Below are 20,330 nucleotides of genomic sequence, written 5' to 3' on the forward strand. Positions count from 1 at the left end.
GACAAAGATTTCTAGATGCACAAACCTCCTTGTTGCTGTGCAATTGGTCAAACCAGCAACCCCACTTCAGCCCAGCAAATATTTAACTGCTCCTCCCAGACTGCAGCCAGGCAGCAAGGCAGGATAGTGAGGGCTTCACTCTGCATGCCTCGGTACAGCACTATACCCTCCCAAGTGTCTCCCTGTGGGGTGACCGGCTGAGAACAGAGTGTTGCTCCTTTGAGCAGCTCAGTTTTGCACATAGTGCTGGGTTCAGAGCCTAAATTCACACCCTTTAAGGAAAAGTGCCTCCCTGCAGTGCTGGGGACCCAGGCACAGCATGGGGTGCAGATGCTGTGTTTTGGGTGGGTGGCCCCAGGGTGCTCCCCAGGCAGCATATGGACTGGGTGTCCCTCCTCCCCCTGCAGCTGGTGCTTAGCACCATGGGTTGTGAATGTGGCATGGGGTTTTGTGTCCTTTGCATGTGGGCATTGGGACACAGCGGCACTGGGACACAATGAGCTGCCACCAAGACAACGTTGGGTCATCCTGGAGGGGCTTTTGGATCTCACTTTGTTCTCAAAGTTCAAGAAATAATTAGGGTATCCTCATTTTTTTTTAGCCAGCGGGGCTGCAGAGGAAAGCCTGGAAATGGGAACTTTGTTCTCAGTAAAGACCAAGAGCGTTCCCTAAGCAGGTGGTTTCAGCTGCAGGGCTTTCAGGAGACAGGGGATGTTTGGGTCCGTGTCCCAAGACAGGGAAACACCAAGTGCTTTCTGTGGCAGGAACCGCAGCTTGCATGGCTGCGGGCACTGGTTCTCCCCATGCTGCCATTCCCCCGACGCACGATGCTCACCACTCGCAGTGGTGCCTGCCACGAGAGAAGGTCCATTATGGCCAGAAAAAGAGGGGAGCAGCCATAATATCAGGTGTTGTTACACAGCAAACAGGCTCATAAATAAATGATTCTATGCTTTGGAGTTTGATTTTTTTCGGTAAAGTTCACTGTGTTAAAATTTTTCATACTGCAAGTTTTCGGCCAAGGTAAGGAAATGAAAACCGATGTTGGAAGATTAGAAATCTACTGAGGGCAGGAATTCCCAGATACAGCTCTGTCTCAGCTCTCTGCCACTCTCCATAATGCTCCTGCCTGCAATCTTGTCATCTACACGCTTGCACACATCAAAGTGAAACTGAGAGATAGCTTGCTCAGTGAGTTTGTCAGAGTATTTGTGTTGCATAAAAATAAAAATGTAACTTTCAAAGGTGCTTCCTTGTGATTTTTCTGTGTGCACCTTTTTTTGTTCTACTGCAGTCAGAAACTTGTATTTCATTTTTTTCTGGTTTTTTTTTCTATATTTTTCATTAACCTATGTACCTTTACCTAACCACCACTTACGTGTTTCCTATCTAAATTAAACATTCCCATGCTTTTCAACCCCTTTCCAGTGGAGGCTGGCAGAAGTGAGAGCATACCAGCAATTTTTCTGCCCTCCTAAGAACAATGAAGTATTTAGAAGTGTTTAATTGCTCCCTTGAAAGTTGGGCAGATGCTGGACTGACCAAAGTGGCCTCAAACCCCAAAAGACCCACTCGCTGAACTGTACTCCTCAGCAAGCCCAGGGTCCCAGCAAGGACCTCTGATTTCATTGCATCAGTGAGTTGGGGTCCCCTGATGCTTATTCATCTACTTTTCTGACATTTTGTCTCAGTATACAACTAACTATATCTTATAAAGGAAAAACAAAAAATAGCCTCGTCTTTTATTTTTTCCCCTCAACCACACATACTTCTCCATACTGCTCCCAAGAAGCTGCAGAACCCGAAGCTGGGATGAGTTTAGCTGAGCAGGAAAGTTGGTAGCTGCTGTTCGTGACAAGGAGAGAACAAGTGAAAACAGTGATTTTTGTCTTAAAGATTTTTTCTTTTTTAATATTCATGTAAAAAAAAATAACTAACAAAACAAACAAACAAAAAAATAAATCCAGCATGCAAAAAAGAGGCAGAAAAGCTAAGTCTATACTGAGAGACAGGGAAAAATCCATTGTAAAGAATATTGATATTTTAAAAATAGGATGATATTTACCTCTGCAAAACTGAATTGTCCTCCTTTAAAAACAGATCCTTAAAACAAGTCCTTCGCTCGTACGAAAGGGAGAGTCAGCACTGACATCCAGCAGAGGTAGCAATTTACCCCAGGTGGCAGCAGGGGCCAACATCCAGCCTGAGATGGGACCAAGAGCTGTTGGATGAAAGCTCTTCCCACCTCTCTGCATGGTGGTCATCTTCTCCAACCATCCGCCCCTGGCACTGCACCCTGCCAGGCACTCCCTCCTCCTCTCGCTGACCTGCCCGAGGTGCAACCTCTCTGCATCTCCTGGACCTGTGCTGGAGATGTGCCTCCATGTCGTGGTGGAAGGCTGGTGGTTATGGAGAGTTGATGGTTATGGAGAGGTGAGGGTTATGGAGAGCTGGTGAGTACAGTTTGTGTTCACTGGGAGCACTGATGTTCAGTGAGACAGCCTGCCCCCCCATTCATACAAGCCATCAGAGATGCCAGCTAGACTGGTAGCTTGACCTACCAAAGGTCCAACTCGAGAAATGTTCAGCTCTACCTCTGATCCCTCCAGAACGTGAAACCACTCAAGGGGATATCAGCATTTCACCAAAACAAGTTTGCCAGTGAACTCCTGCAGAGAACTTAAAATCGTTACAAGTGGGGCTAAAACCTATTGCAGATATCTATCAAAATGGCTACTTTGGAGGTTTCAGACCCCTTCTCTCTCTCTCTTTAACTTATCCCTCAGTACCCTTCACTCTGCTCTATGAGTGGCGCTTCACTCTGTCTTCACTTCAGTCTTCACTCTGGCACTTTCCAGAGCTTCGCTAGAATGTGGGAGGTGGGAGGACCTGCTAATGGCACACAGCTTTCCCCTCCCACATAAGCTCTTGTGTCTCTTCCTGTGACCCCTTTGAATAAACTTGCTCTCTGGTGGATTGGCTAGAAGAGTCACTTAATGTCCCACTAAGGAGTTAATCTTCACATCATTGGGGGAAGAATTAACACAAGAAAGTCCTGATGTCAGTGTGGAGTTACACATCTAATGCTCCCTGGGATTTCTGCTCCAAATGTAACTCTAATTAATTCTAAATGAGAAATTCATCTGGCTTCATTAAAGATGACATCTGCAGGAACACTAGTCACACACAGAGGTTTTCAGCTATTACAGCAAATATCTAGCACAGGAACAACAATGGATTATACATATTCCCTGGAGACATCAGAAGAAATAAATACACTTTGGTATCACGGGTTATAGCATATGTCTAAGCAACATAAATCAGATTAAATATCACAGCAGATCAGCATCGTAGTACAACCAGCAAACCAAAGGTGTGTCTGAGTAGAAACAGTCACCAGGGAGGAAAATGCCATGACTATGGGGTCTGTATGCATTGGCCACAGTCAAAGAGACACAACTGAATTTACTTAAAATACACAGCAAAATAATATAAGAGACTACTAGATTGTAATTTTTGCTTTTGAACCTGCTCAAAAAAAATTGGGTGGCAAAACCAGAGCAAAGATACACTATCATTTCAGCAAAGCACTGTTTTTTCTGATGAACAGAGGACACCGAGGTCACAGGATGCTGTTCACCTCTCCAAACTCTGAGAAAGTAGGGGGTGACATTGCCTAATTGCATGAAAACCTGCTCAAAGGGAAAAAGGCAATGGGGTAGCATTGCTTTTATATCTGGGCTATTATTAAATGGGAATTTTAACCTATTAGAAGAATTAGAAAAGGGGACAAGGCACAATCCTGGTCCTGGATATCAGAGTTTATATGTAAAATATCAGCAAACTGTTCTACTCTGAGAGCATAAAAAGGCATTACTTTTGTTACAGACCTCCTTATGGTAGGCATACTAACAGGAAGTCAAATAAAACCGATGTTCATAACAAGCTAGGATACAACAGCAGAGTAGGGGAAACGTGATAGAAAACACAATCCTATTTACAGACTGCTTTGTTTGCATGTACTTTTTCTTCTGAAGTGAAAAATATTTTGTGAAAGATAGCACATTTCAAGCCCAGAAAGTCTACTAGACATAGTCATATTTTGAAGGGTACGAGCGTCTTCCATCCTCACTTCGAGCAGCTTCTTCATACCCTGCACCCTTCCTAGTCTTCGTTTCAGGTTCATACCCCGAACCAACCTTATACGGCCCCGTTCTGTAGGAGATATTCCGCCCCGATGCGTTGTAGGAAACTGCTTTGTAACTGAAAGAGACACAAACAATGGCATCAGCCACTGGGGGGTCTGTGACTACCCAGTGTTGCACCCGGTGCTCCTGTTTGCTGTTGGATTTTAGGCAATGTCATACTGTGTCATCACTTGGAGCTACTCAATGAGCTCAGAGCCAACCCTCCATGAAAGAGACAGGCTGCAAGTCTCTTTCATGTTTTTTCATAAACTTAAACTTTCTTTCCAATGAGTAAATCCTTGGTTGAGTGAAGGACCCGCTTAGAATAACCAGCTACGTAGGCGTACAAAGCCCTACCTGATGTAAATCATAGTTCAGCTGATGCAATCTACACCTGCTGATGATCTGCTATGCAATTTGCAATCAAAGCTGCAAATAATGGGCCTGACTTAGCTAGCACATTGCAAATTTTAGATTTTAAGGTTGATCTCTCCTGCCCTCTCTATTTGTTTGCAAGTCATGTAGTCAGGGAAGGGAAATGGTCACTTTTGACCCATGATACCAGTCGAACAGATGTATCATCATGATAACTCTTGCAACAGGGGTATTACACATGGACATGTCCTGTGGTGAGCTGGCTGTATGCTATCCCTACACCCAAGTCTTCATGCAATACCTTCCCATGTCTACCACAGATAGGCTTACCGGGATTCTTCTGGAATCAGCCCTCTGCAAGCAAGGCACATCATGATGCCTCCTACAAGGGCCAGGCCACCTGCCACCCAGCCAACAAAGAGGGCTGAGCCAAAGGTGTATCTACAAAACACAGAGATGTGGCTGGTTAGTGCTGTGACAATGGTCCAGTCTGCTTCTTCTGAACCACACTGAATATTGTCATTCTCTCTCTAGTCCTGCAGAAGTTCCCGTGAGCACCATCCCACCGGCAGGCTCATTCTCAGTGGGCGCTCTACCTCCTTCTTGAGCTGTGTGAACAGAGATATCCCAGCCAATTTGTTTGGACAAATTATCTCCAGTGCAGATAAGAAAGAGACTCAATAAATCTTCCAAGTCCTGGGGCCAGACTAACGTGCACCCAGAGTTTGCCTTTCCTTCAGCTGCAGCACACCCTGGCCCTGAGGGAGATCTGCACTGCGGAGCACCCTGAGCCAGACAATCACCTACCTGTTCTGGACATTCTGCATTCCCTGATACATGTTGGCTGTGGACATCCAGAAGTTTGTGACCAGCATGTTAGCAAACACGGACACTCCAGTGATGGCACACAGACCTGAGATCAGACAGAAGGGCAGACTGAGACCCACATAGTAATTATGGACTCCAGCTTTTCTGGGCACCCCAAGTCTTATTCATCCTCACTATGCCCACCAAGACCTCTGAGTCTTTCCTCAAACCCAATTACTCACGGCACTGGGGAGGGACTGAGCAATCTGCCTCTTCTGCTTCAGGTCCCCATATAGCCGTCACTATCGTGGTACTTCAGTGTCACAGTCTTTAACACTTCTGTCCTGAAAGCAGCCCTTATTTTAGAAAGAAACACAATCCCCATCTCACAGAGGTGAGACTAAGGGCCAGGTCCACATGGCACGCGGGTACCCAACTCCTCAGCTAGCTGAGGCTAAGGACCTTGTTTTGAAATGGGTGAACTCAACCAAGGGTTGTCCCATCCCAAGAGTCAGCTACATCATCGTTTTAGACACCCTATCTATGCATGGGAATGCATGGAATGCATGGTGGGTTTTTCTAATATCATCATTGGCCAAATTCTCAACCCACTGACTCAGATCAATAAAATGATAGATTTTAAGTGCAAAATTAAAGCTGTGTTGCAGAAGGTGGTTTCCTCTGTCCAGCTTGTACTTATTGTACATCTTTAAGTTGCGTTGTATGTCTCATATCCCAGCAAAAGTAAGTGTTGTTCAACTGTAAAGATTTTAAATAGGGTCATTCTTCCTTCCCTTCATTAGGAGATGGATTTGATTTGATTACTCATCTGCAATAAATTGTGGGAAAATCTCTAAGTGCTGTTCTTAAGCATTTGCAATTTCGAGGAGCTGGGCATCACTAGGCATTGCTGCAGCCTCCCTGATAACCCAAGGTATTAAAACATTACAAGCTAGGCTACCACAACCCTGAGAGTCTTCATAAAATTATTATGTATAAAGCATGAGACTCTTCATAAAACCAGTAGGATAAATAAAGGATATAATAGTACATAACAACAATATACATGTAACAAATTAAGAGATTTAATTTCTTTTTTTCTGTGGGTTGTTTTTTCAGCCTTTCATGTTCTATCCCATACAAACTTCTGGTTTTCTTTTACTAAGCAGACGTAGAAACTACTTGTCCGCAGAAGCACAGGTTGGAAGACAAATGCCAATAACTTCATGCAAGCAGCAATGCTTGGGGTTGCTCCAGAGCATCTGCTACCAATGACCAGAAGTGCATGAAGGCTTGCCCAGTCCTCAATTCCAGGCAACCACAATGCCTTGCACGTGAAAGACATGACACCACCCACTTACCAGCAACAATAAACATGATGCCGGAGGTCAGCGTCATGTTGGCTTTTGCAGAATCCTCCATGTTGCCGATACGGATGCATTTCAGAGCAAAAATGCACACAAGAAGGCCAAGGATGCCCAGGACGATACCTACAATCATGAGGGCCCTCACAGCCTGGAACATCGCTGCAAAACAAATTGATAGACCCATGTTGAGCGACTGAAGTGAAATTTGTCAGAGGCTGGGAGGTTTTTAAAGATTGTTTCTGTCTAAAAATAAAAATACTAAAGAAGAAAACCCTGAACATGTTTTGCAATTCATTTGCTGAAAGCAAAGACTATGCCTTGGAAAATGGGTACCGGATCTCCTCTCAGTGTTTTTTTATGGGGTACCTCTGGAAATGTAGCTGTTCTTTTCAACTTCCAAAAGAGTTTGATGGTTTCAACATAATTTTTGTTGACATTCATTGTCACCAGTAACGGTTTATTCAGCTGAAATTGAGCTGGTGAACAGCCAGGATAAGCATGAGTCGTTTCATAACCAAAATGATTGAGAAGGATTTTTTTTCTCCCCAAGCAGCAATGAAAACAGACAGCTCCACCCAGCTATCCATGGTATTTCCAACTACTGTGTGACTCAAAGTGAAGTTCTGTATGTTCCTGCTTTACAGTAAAACAGATGGCACAGGAGAGGAGGAAAATCACCTTGGCAAACATTACACATACACCAAGGGAGAGTAACAAAGCTTCAGCAATGACCTCCCCCACATATCCTTTCCATGGTTATTTGTAATATCAGTCCTGTATACATCTGTCCACGTTCATTAATACAGCATGCAAATACCCTAGTCCTGAATGTGTTTAGCAGCCTGCTGTCAAGGTGGGAATGCTTGGTTGGAGACAGGTTGTGATGCTGGAGGGTCATGCCTGTGGGAGCTGAGCACTGCTGTCAATCAGACAAAGGTAGCAAAAACCCTCCAGACTCTTCTTGGCCACAGTAGAAAAGTAGGGGAAAAAGCAAAGGGAAACTTGCACCTTTAAATTGGAGAAGTAAAGGGAAAAGGCCATGCATTTGAATACCAAGATGATTTTCTCATAAGGTGGCACATATCCCATCTCTCCTGCCATTCAGTGCTGGCCCCAGACACTTCTCCTCCCCACCTGTGCACGCGTCCCTGGCAGAGACAGGAAGGCAACAGGGCTGGCAGAGCACTGGGAGGGGGTGGTCGAAAGTATTTCAAGGGCTGTTGTGCTTTGGCTGGGATGAATTGCAGCCTCTTCTTGCGCTCCCATGAGCTCTTGCAGCTCTGGGTTTGGCTTTGATGCTCCCCGCACATGACTGTCCATCTTCAGGGAAGATGACATGGGCTTGTAACCAGCTGAGAGGGGCAGGCACGTATCCTGCAGCCCCAGGAACTTCGCTCAGCCTGCCTGTCACCCCTTTTGTTGGACTGGCCAGGATGGCCATGGTGCCCAAGTGTCCCATATGGCCTGACTGGAGGAGAAGGCACTGGTGCAGGAGAGCAAGGAGTAGACCCTGCTGGTCTTGCACAGGGAGGGAGAAGGGAAATGTTTATTAACCCTCCCCAGGAGGGCAAGGGTGGGTGCTGGGATCCCCTTGTGGGTCTCCTTGCTTGTGGGGTACCACTAACCTGAGCAGAACCACACTGGCACCATAACGCACAAGGAAGCCAGTGGTCTGCCATCCCACAGGCTGGGAATACACCACCTTCTCCCATCTGGCAGTCCCACCGGGGCTGCTGCTCTTATGACTCAATTTGCCCTTATCAGCTGATAACAAGTGCTAACGAGCCTGGGATTTTCAATCTCCCATTCATCAGCCCCCAGGTGTGAACTCATTAGTTATTATTCATCAGAGAACAAGAAGCTGGCAGGATATGCCTTATCAGCCCTCAAAGGCTGTTCACGCAGCACCTGATGCAGAGCAGAAAGCTGCAAAGAGAAAATCACAATACGCATTTGTCTTTACAGTCACTTAAGTTTCTTTGCAACTGCTTTTGTTTCAGAGCAGGCAGGAGAGGCTGATACTCCAGGGCAGCTTAAGACACTACAGATCATTATGGAAGTCCTTGTCCCCAAGACAGTCCTTCGTTCCTGGGATGCTTCCTACAGACCTTATGGTTCCTAGGTGCCATCACTGTGGTGGTCTCAACCCTTCAAGAAGTGACCCTAAGCTAAGACCTCACAGGGATATTGTGGGTTCCCAGGAGAGATGTTTCCAGTGCCTGGGGTGCCCATGGAAGGACACAACAGGCAGGCCAAGCCAAGCAGCTCCTGGGATGTTGCACTTCTGCTGGAGCTCTGAAGTGCAAGTGTGATGAATCTCCACTGAAAAGGAGCAATGTGCAGCTGTTGGAAAAGGGAGAGAGAAGAACACAGCAGGGCACAACAGAAAAAATGCAAAATAGCCATCAGCAGCAATTTCTCTCTCCATGAGGCTGACTTATGCACCATCTCGACAAAGGGACAAAAAAGAGAAGAAAGTGCTCCCAGGTCTGCTGTGGCATGAAGGCCTCTCCACTTGGCTCATGGGACTGAAAGTGAGAGATGTTTGGAAAGAGAGCACTGCAGTTTCAAGTGAATTTTGGCATCCATCAAAAGTCCTCTGAATAGAGCTGCTTTCCAAAGGTGAATGACCTCCCCTAGAAAGAAGGAGTGGAAGGGCTTAGACAAACAAAATAGGAGACTAAGGAAAAAAAATTGTATCAGGAGCACTAGGTAGCAAACAGCCCTATAGTTAAAGTAAAGCATAGAAACTACCTCCTGTTTTGTGTACACATTTGGCATGAGTTAGGATAACTTTGCTTCATACCTGCACACATATGGTTGCTCATTTTGCACACCTGATTTCCATAGGAAGGGATGACGTGCACCGAAAATAGTAAAAATGCAAGCTTATTCACCAAAATAAATGTCAGTGATCTGAAACCACAGTTTGCGTCACTGTGTTTTTCAGACATAAGTGAAACTGGAGAGTTGTCTTTTTCCCCAGTGTCACTGTGAGTGAAGTAAAACAACTTAAAGTCATCTAAACATCACCTGCATTTCTGTTACTAATACAAAATACAAAGGTGGAAATCTAACTTTACGACTAGTTATGATTAATTGAATATAGAAAGTTTAGAGAAAAAAATGAGGTTTTTAAGTTAACCAGATTCAAGCAGGGGCATTCCTTCTTTATGTTTTAAGGTACTCATCAACTAAACAGACACATAAAGAGAACAAAACTGACAGAATATCTCTAAGACACAACAGAAAATGCCTGTGACTGCTTTGCACGTTTCCTTATTGTTATATTACCTAAAAATAACATTAAAAGTAAAATCTTGATTATGATAATTTGGCATCAAAATGATGGTTACCATTGCCTCATTGATCTTTTAAAACACAATCACCTACACACAGCATTATAAGGATATGTATATAAACTGATCAACATTTGTATATATAGTTTAATAAATATATTTTTTATTCTTTAAAACAAATGGTCCCATAGGAGAAGTGACTCCAAACTTCAGTTTTGCTCTTCCAAATGAAAAAGAAGTCACCTAGCAATCCTGAAGCTGGGTACACAGAAACACATTTATTCCATTGCACCCCTCAGGACAGTCATGGGCTTTTCTCAAAAAGCAAACACCACAGCCAACACACTGGTCTTCAGCAAAGCACTCCCTCCTGCCTCACAGTAGGGAAGCAAGCTTGGCATCCCTGAGGATACAAGGCTGAGAGCCCACATCATGCTCTCTTCTACACCGATCAATAGATGCAAAAGGCCTATGTGCAGTAGTGCTTGCTTGTACCTATTTGCAATTGTGCACCAAGAGTGAAAAACACTCTCAGTGCCGTATTTATTGCTAGCTGGCAGGGCACAGGCACAATGGGTCACAGGGAGGCATGGTGAGCCAGGCTGGCCGCTCCCCTCCCGTGGGTCCAGCTAGCTTGGGAGCGCTGGAATACGCTCACATGCAGTGGGGTGGGAAAAACAGCTCTTTTAGTAAAGTAAGCAAGCAAACAAGAAAGTAATACCCCTCTGCAATCTACTTCTGTAACCACTAAAACTCCCCAGGTAACATGAAGTGACTGAGCGCACCTTTCCCCTTCTCGCCCTTCCTACACGCACTGCTCACAGGCATATTTCTTCTATTCCAGTTTTCTCTTTGGAAAAAAAAATATTTCAATTGTTTTCTGTAGAAACCATTATTCTGATAACAATGCGAAATTTCATACAGCTGTTTTCCTTGTCTTTCAATTCAAAGGGACAGAATATCTGTGCGTTTAAATATACTCACTCTCCTCACATCAGTGGAGCTGTGCTGATTTATGCCAGCAATGGGGCTGAACCTGTGATGCTCATCCAGAGATCACCTACACATGCTCCAAGTTGTAACCTCCACTGAGTAAGGTACTATTTTGGTAACAAATATGCACATATTTTTATGCTCATACACTGAGTAGCCTGGAAATTTTATTCCATGCAAAGTGCTTTAAGATATCTGCTCCTGCTTTGGATGAAAACTGTGCAGAGCTACAGAAGAGCTCCTGGGTTAAACCTGATGCATCTTTTGCCCCTACCTGGCAGCCCAAGAATGGTGAAATATGGCCGGCACTCTGTAAAGCCAGAGCTCTGCCGCACGCAGCTCCTCCACAGTCCCTGATATTGGAAGACGGCCGTGACCGGGTTGTCATACAAGTCCTGCGTGCTCCACATATCCATGGCAGTGGACACAATGCACCCCGCAACACCCAGCGACGAAACGATGAACGCCATCACCTGGCAGATGGTCGTGGACATGGTGTCGCCCCCAGAGCGAGGAGGTGAGACAGCCCTGATGAAGCCACAGACCTAATGGGAGAACTGAAGTCCTCTTGACTGAGCCACCAGAAACGCAGCAGCTCTTATCAGATGCTTTCCATTGAGCGCTGTGTTTGCTCAAAGTGTTTTTGCAAGATAGTCCAGTTTCACTCTCGCTGGGTAGGTTTGTGCTGGCAGGGCCAGAGATATGAGCTTTTGTCCTTTAGAAGTGCTTGTCCTTCCCTAGCTAAGCAGCCATGCTCCATCAAGTGCTGGGCAACCCACTTGGAACATGCGCCGTCCCCCCACCGAAACCCTTTGCTGTCCATCGGGCTTCTCCTGCATGCTTGGCATGGTGCAAACATGCTCAGAGGGGCAGAGGGAAGGACCACATTCCCAGGTGAGCTCAGCACCTAGCCCTGGTCACCACCTCCTTTGCTTATGCAAAGGGGGAGAAGATCTGCCATCAGGCCAAGACAGGGACAGCTCTACACCCGTCCACCCATGCAGGTGTCCGCACAAGAGGTACGGTGATAGATAGGGATGCCAGCAGTGAGCTCTGTGGGAGGATGCAGGGCCAGCGGCTCAACCCAGGGAACAAACAGGACATGACCGCTCCTTGCAGTCACTTCGAGCATCACCGACGTTGCCTCAAATGCTGACCATGGTACAACCCAGGGCACCAAGCCAAACTGATCAAGCAAAGCTCCTGCAACCCTGTTCTCCTCCCACACACATCCCCATCACCTGTCACATGGCCCCACTGAAACCCATGTGAGGAGAAGGAGAGGAAGGGCACAGGGACCATTTGGAAAGTGCCTTTTTACAGGTGCTTGTCTATAATGGCTGGGGGGATGGTCCTGGAAAAAGGGGCAGGGGATCTAAAAATTAGGAAAGTAATTATCTCTTTGCACAGTGGAGAAGTGCTGGGCTCAGGGGAGCAATATAAATTCACCGTGCCGCTCTGCCGATGGAGCACAGTGAGTTACAAGGACCTTCCAGACTTCACTCTCATCCATTCTTATCTAATACCCTGCTCCGACTGATTTACTTCAGCGCTGACCTAGAAACAAATTCCCGCTTTAACCAGTCCTGATACTGCTCTGTGCCACAGGCACCGTCAATACCATCACCTGATTGCGAAGTCGTGTGAAAGCCACCAGGAAGAGAGGAGAGGCTGATTTCTGTGGATGGATGAGTTACAGTGGGGTTATTACATATTGGCTGTTGCTTCTGCCTTCTGGAGAACGACTGCCCAGGACACCCCTTTTGCTTTTGTAGCTGTGCAGCGAGCTGGTGGGCAGCAGAGAGAAATGCTTTTGCACTGGACTCTGCTGTAGCAGCCAGAGCACAATTCACATGTCTAGCGGCCACAAATCACAGCCACCAAAGCCCTCCTGGGTCAGACACAAGATGCCTTTGCTTCCAGCGATTTTATTCAAATTTAGTAATTTCCACTGAGTTTGGCAAGTTTATGTCAGAGGAAGGGCTAGCTCCAACATATCTAAAGGTCAGAAGTTGCCAGCAAAAATAATAGCGTGAACAAAAAACACAGAAGTGAGCCCTCAGAACCAGAAGTGGTAAGAGCTGCTCATCCTCAGTGAGGGAGAGGGCATGTTGACTAACATTCCTCATCTTGGATAATGCTTTTTGATAAATCAGGGCTGGAGAGGACCTAGAAGCCGGGAGGACAATAAGTGCTAAAAAAAGTAATGTGGCCAGCTCCCCGTCCCATCCTTCACTGCCCCACAGCCAGAATTGTGTCCCAATCCGGAAAAGGTGGTTGCACCCAAGCTTTTGGCAGGTCCTCGGCAGCTCTCCGGGACTCCTCTCCTTCTTCATGCCCCAGGACTTGCCGCCTTCTTGCCACCTAGTGGTAGGAGACCATATCACTTTTTCCAGGCTAGACCACCTCAAACCATGTCCCAGAACAGATACTCCTCTGGGACATAACCCCTATTCCCAAGGGTGGTGCCACCCTGCATCATTAGTGTGCAACGGCTTGGAGGGCTGCACAGAAAAATGGACGCATGGACTGGTCACAGCTACAAATAACCGCTGGGGAGGAAAAAGAAAAAAAGGCCAGAGTGGGGGGAGATAAAAAGGTCACACATTTTTTTCCAGGGTTTTTTTTTTCCAAAACCCTCTAACACTTCCTAAATTACTTTTTTTTCTGCTAAATTGGACATCTGGGTGGTTGCATGAATAGCAGTGGAGGTGGCCCTCCCATGCACCATGCCCGCATGTTTGCTTTGCTGGGAGGGGAGCCACCACTCCTTCCTCTAACCCTTTCTGCTGGTTTTGGCTGCATGCAGCTGGAGCAGCTCTTCAAGCTAATAGGGACCTTCTCTTCTCCTCCCCTCCCCCTCCACCGTTGCATACCCCCAAGCCCCACTGCTCCCCCCAACACACCTATTGGAAAGAGGGCCATCCCCTGGATTGCCCCGAATTGTGCCCTAAGCTGGAGTCTGCCACCCAGGCAGTGCTGCCTCGCTAGCCTTTCCTTGGGGGCTCCTGCTGATGAGGGATGCTGCTTCTCATCATCCCTCTTACTCAGGGGCATTGAAACGCCAGAGCAATGGTGGAGCAATCAAAAAATATCATGAACAGTCTCCAGGTATGCAAGAAAGCCCGGGTGAACCAGTCTGTCTTTGATATTGAGGGCCAGATTGAATCATGTCTCTGAACAGGATAAACTAGCACAGGGTTCCATATTCCCCCCCTGAAACCTCATGCATGCTCCCCCCAAAAATGAAGCTGAGAAAGCAACTTTGGTAACAAGGGTCATGCTGCAGTCCTTAGCTAAGAAGCAAACCCAACCATGCTCAGCACTCCAGATGTTGTTGTCTTTGAAGGATTATTGTGTTTTTGGGGGGGTTCTATTTGCTCGTCCCTAAGAATATTGCCTAAGGTGCTATCCAGCCATCCCAGCATTAGCTGCTTGCCATTTCTCATGCTCTGATTAGCATCACACTTGTAAACACTGGGAACTCAAAGCTCCCACAAATACCTTCCTCAGTGGTTGGTTGAGGCAAAGTTCTGGAGAAAAAACACAGACTTGTTTCCATCCCAACCCTTCCCCTAGCCCATTTTCTCTGCTTCTGTGAAATGTTCTTACTTTAAGCTTGTTTTTAATGGATGTTTCTGAGCCAGTCATGATAGGGAAAAATATGTTTCCCTTTGCAAAAAACTCAACACCCCACTTTCCCAGCACCCAGCCCAATAACAGAAGATCACCTGGGACTTTTATCTGAACTGTTGGCTCAGAGCACAAGCTGAAAAGTGGTTGGATGATAGGATAGCTGTAGTGCATGTCTAAGCATCTTTACCACAACCTGGTGCTCATTTCCAGCCACCTCTGGGAGATGTCTACAGCCAGGAGTGGTTGATGGATGGGGAGCTCTCTCCAAGATGTGCCTGTTGCTCCAGCAAGGTGGTTGAATGCTTGGGCCAGAGGGCTTGTCATGCCACCTGGTAATGCTGAGCAGTATCTAAGCTGGTGGGGAGATGGTGGGGAGACAGCTCTTGCAAAGGCCAAGCTTCCTCACGAAGGAGCAGAGAATAGGGCTTCCACTCTGAGCATTGGGACATCTCCAGCGGTTTACCCAAATGAGGAAAAGGAAGGGTACTTTGTGACCGCACCCCTCTGCAACCTTTATTTCAGCTCATACTTGCTTTATCTACCCAGGCGTTGACTCTATATTATCTCAAAACCGCTCGCTGGGCCCATTGCAGCTCTTGAATGTTATCACTGCCTCTCCCATAAAAATCACCTACAGCTCATGTTTACTTTAAAAATTGCAGATATAGCTCACACCCTGCCAGTCAATTCCAGCTTGTTCAGACCGAAACAAAGAAACCCACCCTTCTCTTTCTGTCCCTCCATTGCTGTGATGACCACAGCCTCCAGGAGTGTGTGGTCCACCAGTCCATAGCATGAGAAGGGCTGACTTGCCTTTCTGAAACTCAATGGGGAAAGGGGGTCATGGAAGGCCCCCATCCCAGCTCAGACCCACTCTGCTCCATTGGTCTTCAGGTGGTCCAGAGGGGCCTTCGAGGTCCCTCAGCAGAGCTGGGGTGCATGAAGCTGCGTCCTTCCCTACATGCCTATGAGCTGTAGCCCAGCCTCACATCTCCACAGCCTCTTGCCATTTCCCTTGCCTTGCTCCTCTTCTGGCCCTCAGCCCAGATCCTTTAGGATTATTTTTCATGTCTCTCGTCCTTTCATGGTGTAAAGGCATGAGACAGTAGCAAGGATGTGATGCATGCATCTAGCTTCCTGACATCCCTTGCTGGGCTCTCTGCCACCTCTCCCCACCCTGAATGTCACCGGGGATCGGGGTGCCCGAGACCTCTCCAAGGGTCTCACGTTAGCTCTTTCCCCATCCCCACACCTCCTTCAGCTCCTGCTGTGAGTGCAAACCCACCGCAGCCTCATGCGCGCCCTTGGTAGGTTATATAAAGTCTCCAGCCCACTTGGGCCACCTAAACCCTTCTGTGCATGAAAATTGGTCTCAAAAGACTTTAAGCAGGTTACAGCAGTTGCTTGCAGACATTTCAGACTGTGACTGCTCTAGCAACACATACCCTTTTACTAGTTGGAGAAGTTTAACAGGGTGCTCTCAGACTTTCAAAGTTTGCTGTTGGAAAAGCAAAAATATTATTATTTTTCAAGTCATCAACGTTTTGTTCCACAGCAGAGAGAAGCCTCAGCCTTTCTGAATGGGTCAAAAGGGGTTTTGACTTGAGAACAAAATGTCCTTTCAAAAATGGCTGAACCAGTCTAGCTGAAGAGGTCTGGAAAAAAGAGACCAAGACAGACAACAAGAAACTAACTGCCCATGTTATTGTAGTTTAGCAAACTTGTAAGCAACTGAAAAATGCTTCTTTTAGCAGAAAGTGCCTTGTGACTTCCGCACTAGGTGAAACTACCAGCCTTGCCAGAGCTCAGGTATTGCTATTTGTCTGTTATTTGTGTGTTCAAATTCAGATCGTGTCCTCCAGACAATCACAGTAAGGTCTGCCAACACGCCAAAGCAAGCAGCTAAAAATAATAAGAGAAAGCAAAATCAGAACAAACAGGCTTAGTTCTCAAGTGGCATATTTCACCAGAGACTGACTGTTTATAACCAAGCAGTGAGGGTGAGAGCCATAAACTACCTGTGTTATTTCTCATTTTCATCTATTATCTTGAGTTTTCCTCAATCTATTTGAACTCAAAATTCCCAACTAAACTGAAGACAGATGATGGGCAAGACAAGTTTAATCTTTGCTATGGGAGTGAGGGATTGAGAAAAAAATCCTCGGAAACCAAAACTTCATTGATGTACTCAGGTCACCTCACTGCTTTGCTAGAGTCCTATTATTTTTATTCACTCTGGCACTATTGTTCCCAATATAAATTGCCATTGTCAGAATAATAAATAGGGGTTTGTAATGGAAATGCTGACAAACCATTAACTATGGTGTGCTTAGCAAGGGGGGTTTAATGGAGATCAAGGAGCAGCACGGTTAAAATAAACACTGGGATGATCCGCTTAAATAATATCTTAGCAAATTAATAATTTGATTTTTAGCATCATTTTTCTCCCCTGCTGGTTGGGATACAGCTGCCCTTCACTGGCGATGGGTGGGAAGAAATGCTCATAGGAGCAGATGAATTCAGGAGACAGAGCCAATCTATAAAGCACAGCAGTGGGGCGCTTGTTTTTGCACCAGCTTCTCCAGAGACTGGAAGTGTCAGACAATATATAACAGGAGGGAAAAGAGGGGGGAGAGCAAGGGAGTGACTTCAGAAGAGCAGCCCTGTTCATTAAAAAGAAAGGAAAAAACATCCACCTCATTTCGTAAGTCAGCACTGATAGCACCGGTCACAGAAATCATCTCGTCAGGGCAAAAGCACATAAATATTCATATGCCTACACGCCGGCAGGGAAGGCACCAACTCTCCAACACCACTGAGGATGAGGACAGCAACTTCAGGGGGTTCAGGGTCCCACCCACCTTTATATATAAAGGTTGTGCTTTATTCTTTGGGCTTTTTTTAAAATCCCTTTTTGTAGGCAACTGCAATAAGACCAGCAAACACACATGGTAATTCCACTCTAAGATGACCGGTTCATTAGAAACCCTGACATTTAGGACAGGATGCCCGTTTCTGTCCACAACTGGGAGGGAGCCACAGACGTTGCCGGATGTAGCTGAGGAGGGACAGACCAATCTCCCTCAGTCCATCTGCTAAGTGAAGGAAATCCATCCCCCCAACTCTGCTCTGTATTTCCATTTTAGTGAATTAATACCAACCCTACAGAAACCAGTCTGGAGGCTTGGGAATTGCAAAAAACACTGTAGCTTTTCACTGTAATGCTGAGGTTAGCAATGGAGGTATTTTGAAAGAACAAAAAAATCCCGAATCTCAAGTATTCTGGTTTCTTCAAAGATTAAAGTAGTTCCCAGAGCTGAACACTTGAAAAGTTTAATTGCTTCTTCTGTAGAGTTACATTTTCTGTAATTTTAAGCTTTAAGAGCTGAAGAACAGAGGAAGTTCTGCAGTGTGTGATGCGTGTATGTGTGCGTCAGGAGGATTTGCTTTTTACACCTCTATTTGTTCCTCATATGGCAACTTTAATCTCTTTACGTATAAGCAATTAGCCTGCTGGAGTCAAGTTTTACCAACCTGTCCTGCCCCTTGCTGCACGCATTTTCCCTTGGTGAAACTGCTTGGCTTTGCTGACTATGATAGCAGTGTGCCCTGCACAGACATCCCTCTTTGGATGTCATCCTACATTCACTTGTACCTGCTGTAAGGCACAGCTTTTGCTAGGGGCTGCACAACTGGATGCCCAGGCAGGATCAGGCCCTTGTACTTCTAGGAAAATGCATGTCTGCACCCCAGACTCTGTGTGAAAAAACAGGGGCATTCAAAGCCACAGCTCCGGCAAGAAGAAGATGCTCACGGGCATTCCTGGCACTTGCGCAGGGACGCTGCAGCACAACTAACGCCAGTTGGGAACGAGGATCCAGAGATGAGTGATGTGGAAATACAGCTGAGGGGGTGAAATACCCCTCCTACTGGTGTCTGAAGCCACAGCTGCATTGGGTTATACTGGTTAGATTTGCACAGAGATAGACTACTTAGGAAAGAAGCAATTTTTGTGCACGGTGCTTATTTCTCTGTGTTTTGGAAATGCCATTTTGCAGAAGTTCTGCAATGATTTGCTGATATAATTGGCTTCTTCCCTCCATTCTTGCTGTGCCAAAGCACAGAGGCTAGATGGATATAACAGTCTAAGTGCCTTCTTTCTCAGTGTATTAAGGCAAGAAGGAAATCCAGATAATCCTGTTGTAACCTAATTGTTTGCACCCCTAGATACTCTGGGTACAACGAGGACAGGAATGATACCCGTGGAAGAAAAAACTGGAACCAAAGGAGAATTAGGGAGAAATCCAGCCTGGTGTTGTTAGCCCGTACAGAAATACAGCGAGCTGAACTGTGACATATCCTCTTAGAAAAGGATCTTCTCTGATGCCAAGAATATTAGTGGTTTCTGGTGGGAAGCCACGCACAGCCATGCGGCTGGGGCAGGATTGTATAGCCAAACCAGCCATGGCATGGGGGACGAATTGCCCCACGGAGCAGCCACTGCCCCAGGTGTATTGCCTAGACAACACCTCAGGCACCTGATGCATAATCAGCTGAAATGAGTTTTGCTGAACCTCAGCTTGGCTGTGGGAGGGGGTTCGGGTTGAGGTGCCTCCAAGGGACCTGTCCTCCAAACGAGTGAGCACCTGAGGTCCCTTTTGGCTAAAACTTGGGTTCCCCACTCTGCACTGAAAATCACCCATCACCACCGCTCACGCACGTCTTCTGGCAACATAGGTGGGAGGTGACATGCCCATGGCTCTGCCCTCCCACCTCTCTGCCCTCATTGCCAGCAAGCCCTACCTGGCAGTCCCAAGATGGTGAAGTAGCCGCGGCATTCGGTGAAGCCGGAGCTCTCCCGGACGCATGTGCGCCAGAGGCCCTGGTAGTTGAACACTGCCGTCACCGGGTTATTGTACAGGTCTTGGGTGCTCCACTGGTCCATGCACGTTGACGCAATGATGCCTCCTATTCCTAAAGTGGACACCAAGAAGCCCATGGACTGGCATATTGTCACAGACATGGTGCCAAGCGCTCGCTAGGCAGGTCCTCCACGCGCACAAGCCTCCGCAGCCAGATCTGGGGCAGGCAGCCAGGGCAGAAAGGACTTTTAGCTGGAGGCACAGCCTACGTCACGGAGGGGAGTCAGGAAAGGTCTGGTCTGCACCATACAAACCTACCCTTTCCCTTTATCTGTTTCGGTGAGATAATTTTCCTCGCTCGGTACCAAGAGCCGTTTGTTACGCATGGCGTGAACGCCTCACTCTCTGTTTACCTTCTCCCTCCAGGCAGAGGTGCAGCCGGCGTGGGCAGACGGGGACCAGCACGTCCCTCCGAAACAGCCAGGGGAGAGCTTCTGCAGGTGCATGCTCCAGGAGGGCAACCACAGAGATGCTTAAATCAGATGAAACAGATAAAAATTATGGAGAGCCTAGTCCTTTCCTGGCAGGGATGCTGCTTTCGAGCCAAGTGGAGAGGCCTCTGTCTGGGCATGTGTGCTCAACCAAAACATTTAAGCAAAGGATAGTGTATAAAAGAGGATGGCGTATAGCAAAGAACAATGCACTGCTGCAGCAGATGCTCGGATGGACCTTGCTGCTTGGTGAGGTTGGGCTGGGAGCCCACAGGAAAGGTAACAGTTGCTGAAGAGTGAATGGTGTGAACCT

The 20,330-nt window shown here is 46.7% G+C and overlaps 1 protein-coding gene across 2 annotated transcripts; it reads right to left on the reverse strand.

The window, feature by feature from the left end:
- Positions 1-3,953: 3,953 nt before the first annotated feature.
- CLDN18 (claudin 18) lies at positions 3,954-19,687 on the reverse strand. 2 transcript variants are annotated; one of them, XM_075509180.1, is made up of 5 exons: positions 19,468-19,687; positions 6,731-6,895; positions 5,370-5,475; positions 4,893-5,003; positions 3,954-4,263 (listed from the first exon to the last, which is right to left on the reverse strand). In XM_075509180.1, the coding sequence occupies exons 1-5, from the start codon at positions 19,685-19,687 to the stop codon at positions 4,086-4,088; spliced, it is 780 nt and encodes a 259-aa protein (XP_075365295.1). In that variant the 3' UTR covers positions 3,954-4,085. The 2 variants fall into 2 exon arrangements, with proteins under 2 accessions (XP_075365295.1, XP_075365294.1); XM_075509179.1 differs by lacking the exon at positions 19,468-19,687 and adding an exon at positions 11,303-11,522.
- Between the last annotated feature and the right edge of the window lie 643 nt (positions 19,688-20,330).

The sequence above is a fragment of the Mycteria americana genome, chromosome 7, assembly GCF_035582795.1.
Source record: "Mycteria americana isolate JAX WOST 10 ecotype Jacksonville Zoo and Gardens chromosome 7, USCA_MyAme_1.0, whole genome shotgun sequence".
Taxonomy (NCBI): domain Eukaryota; kingdom Metazoa; phylum Chordata; class Aves; order Ciconiiformes; family Ciconiidae; genus Mycteria; species Mycteria americana.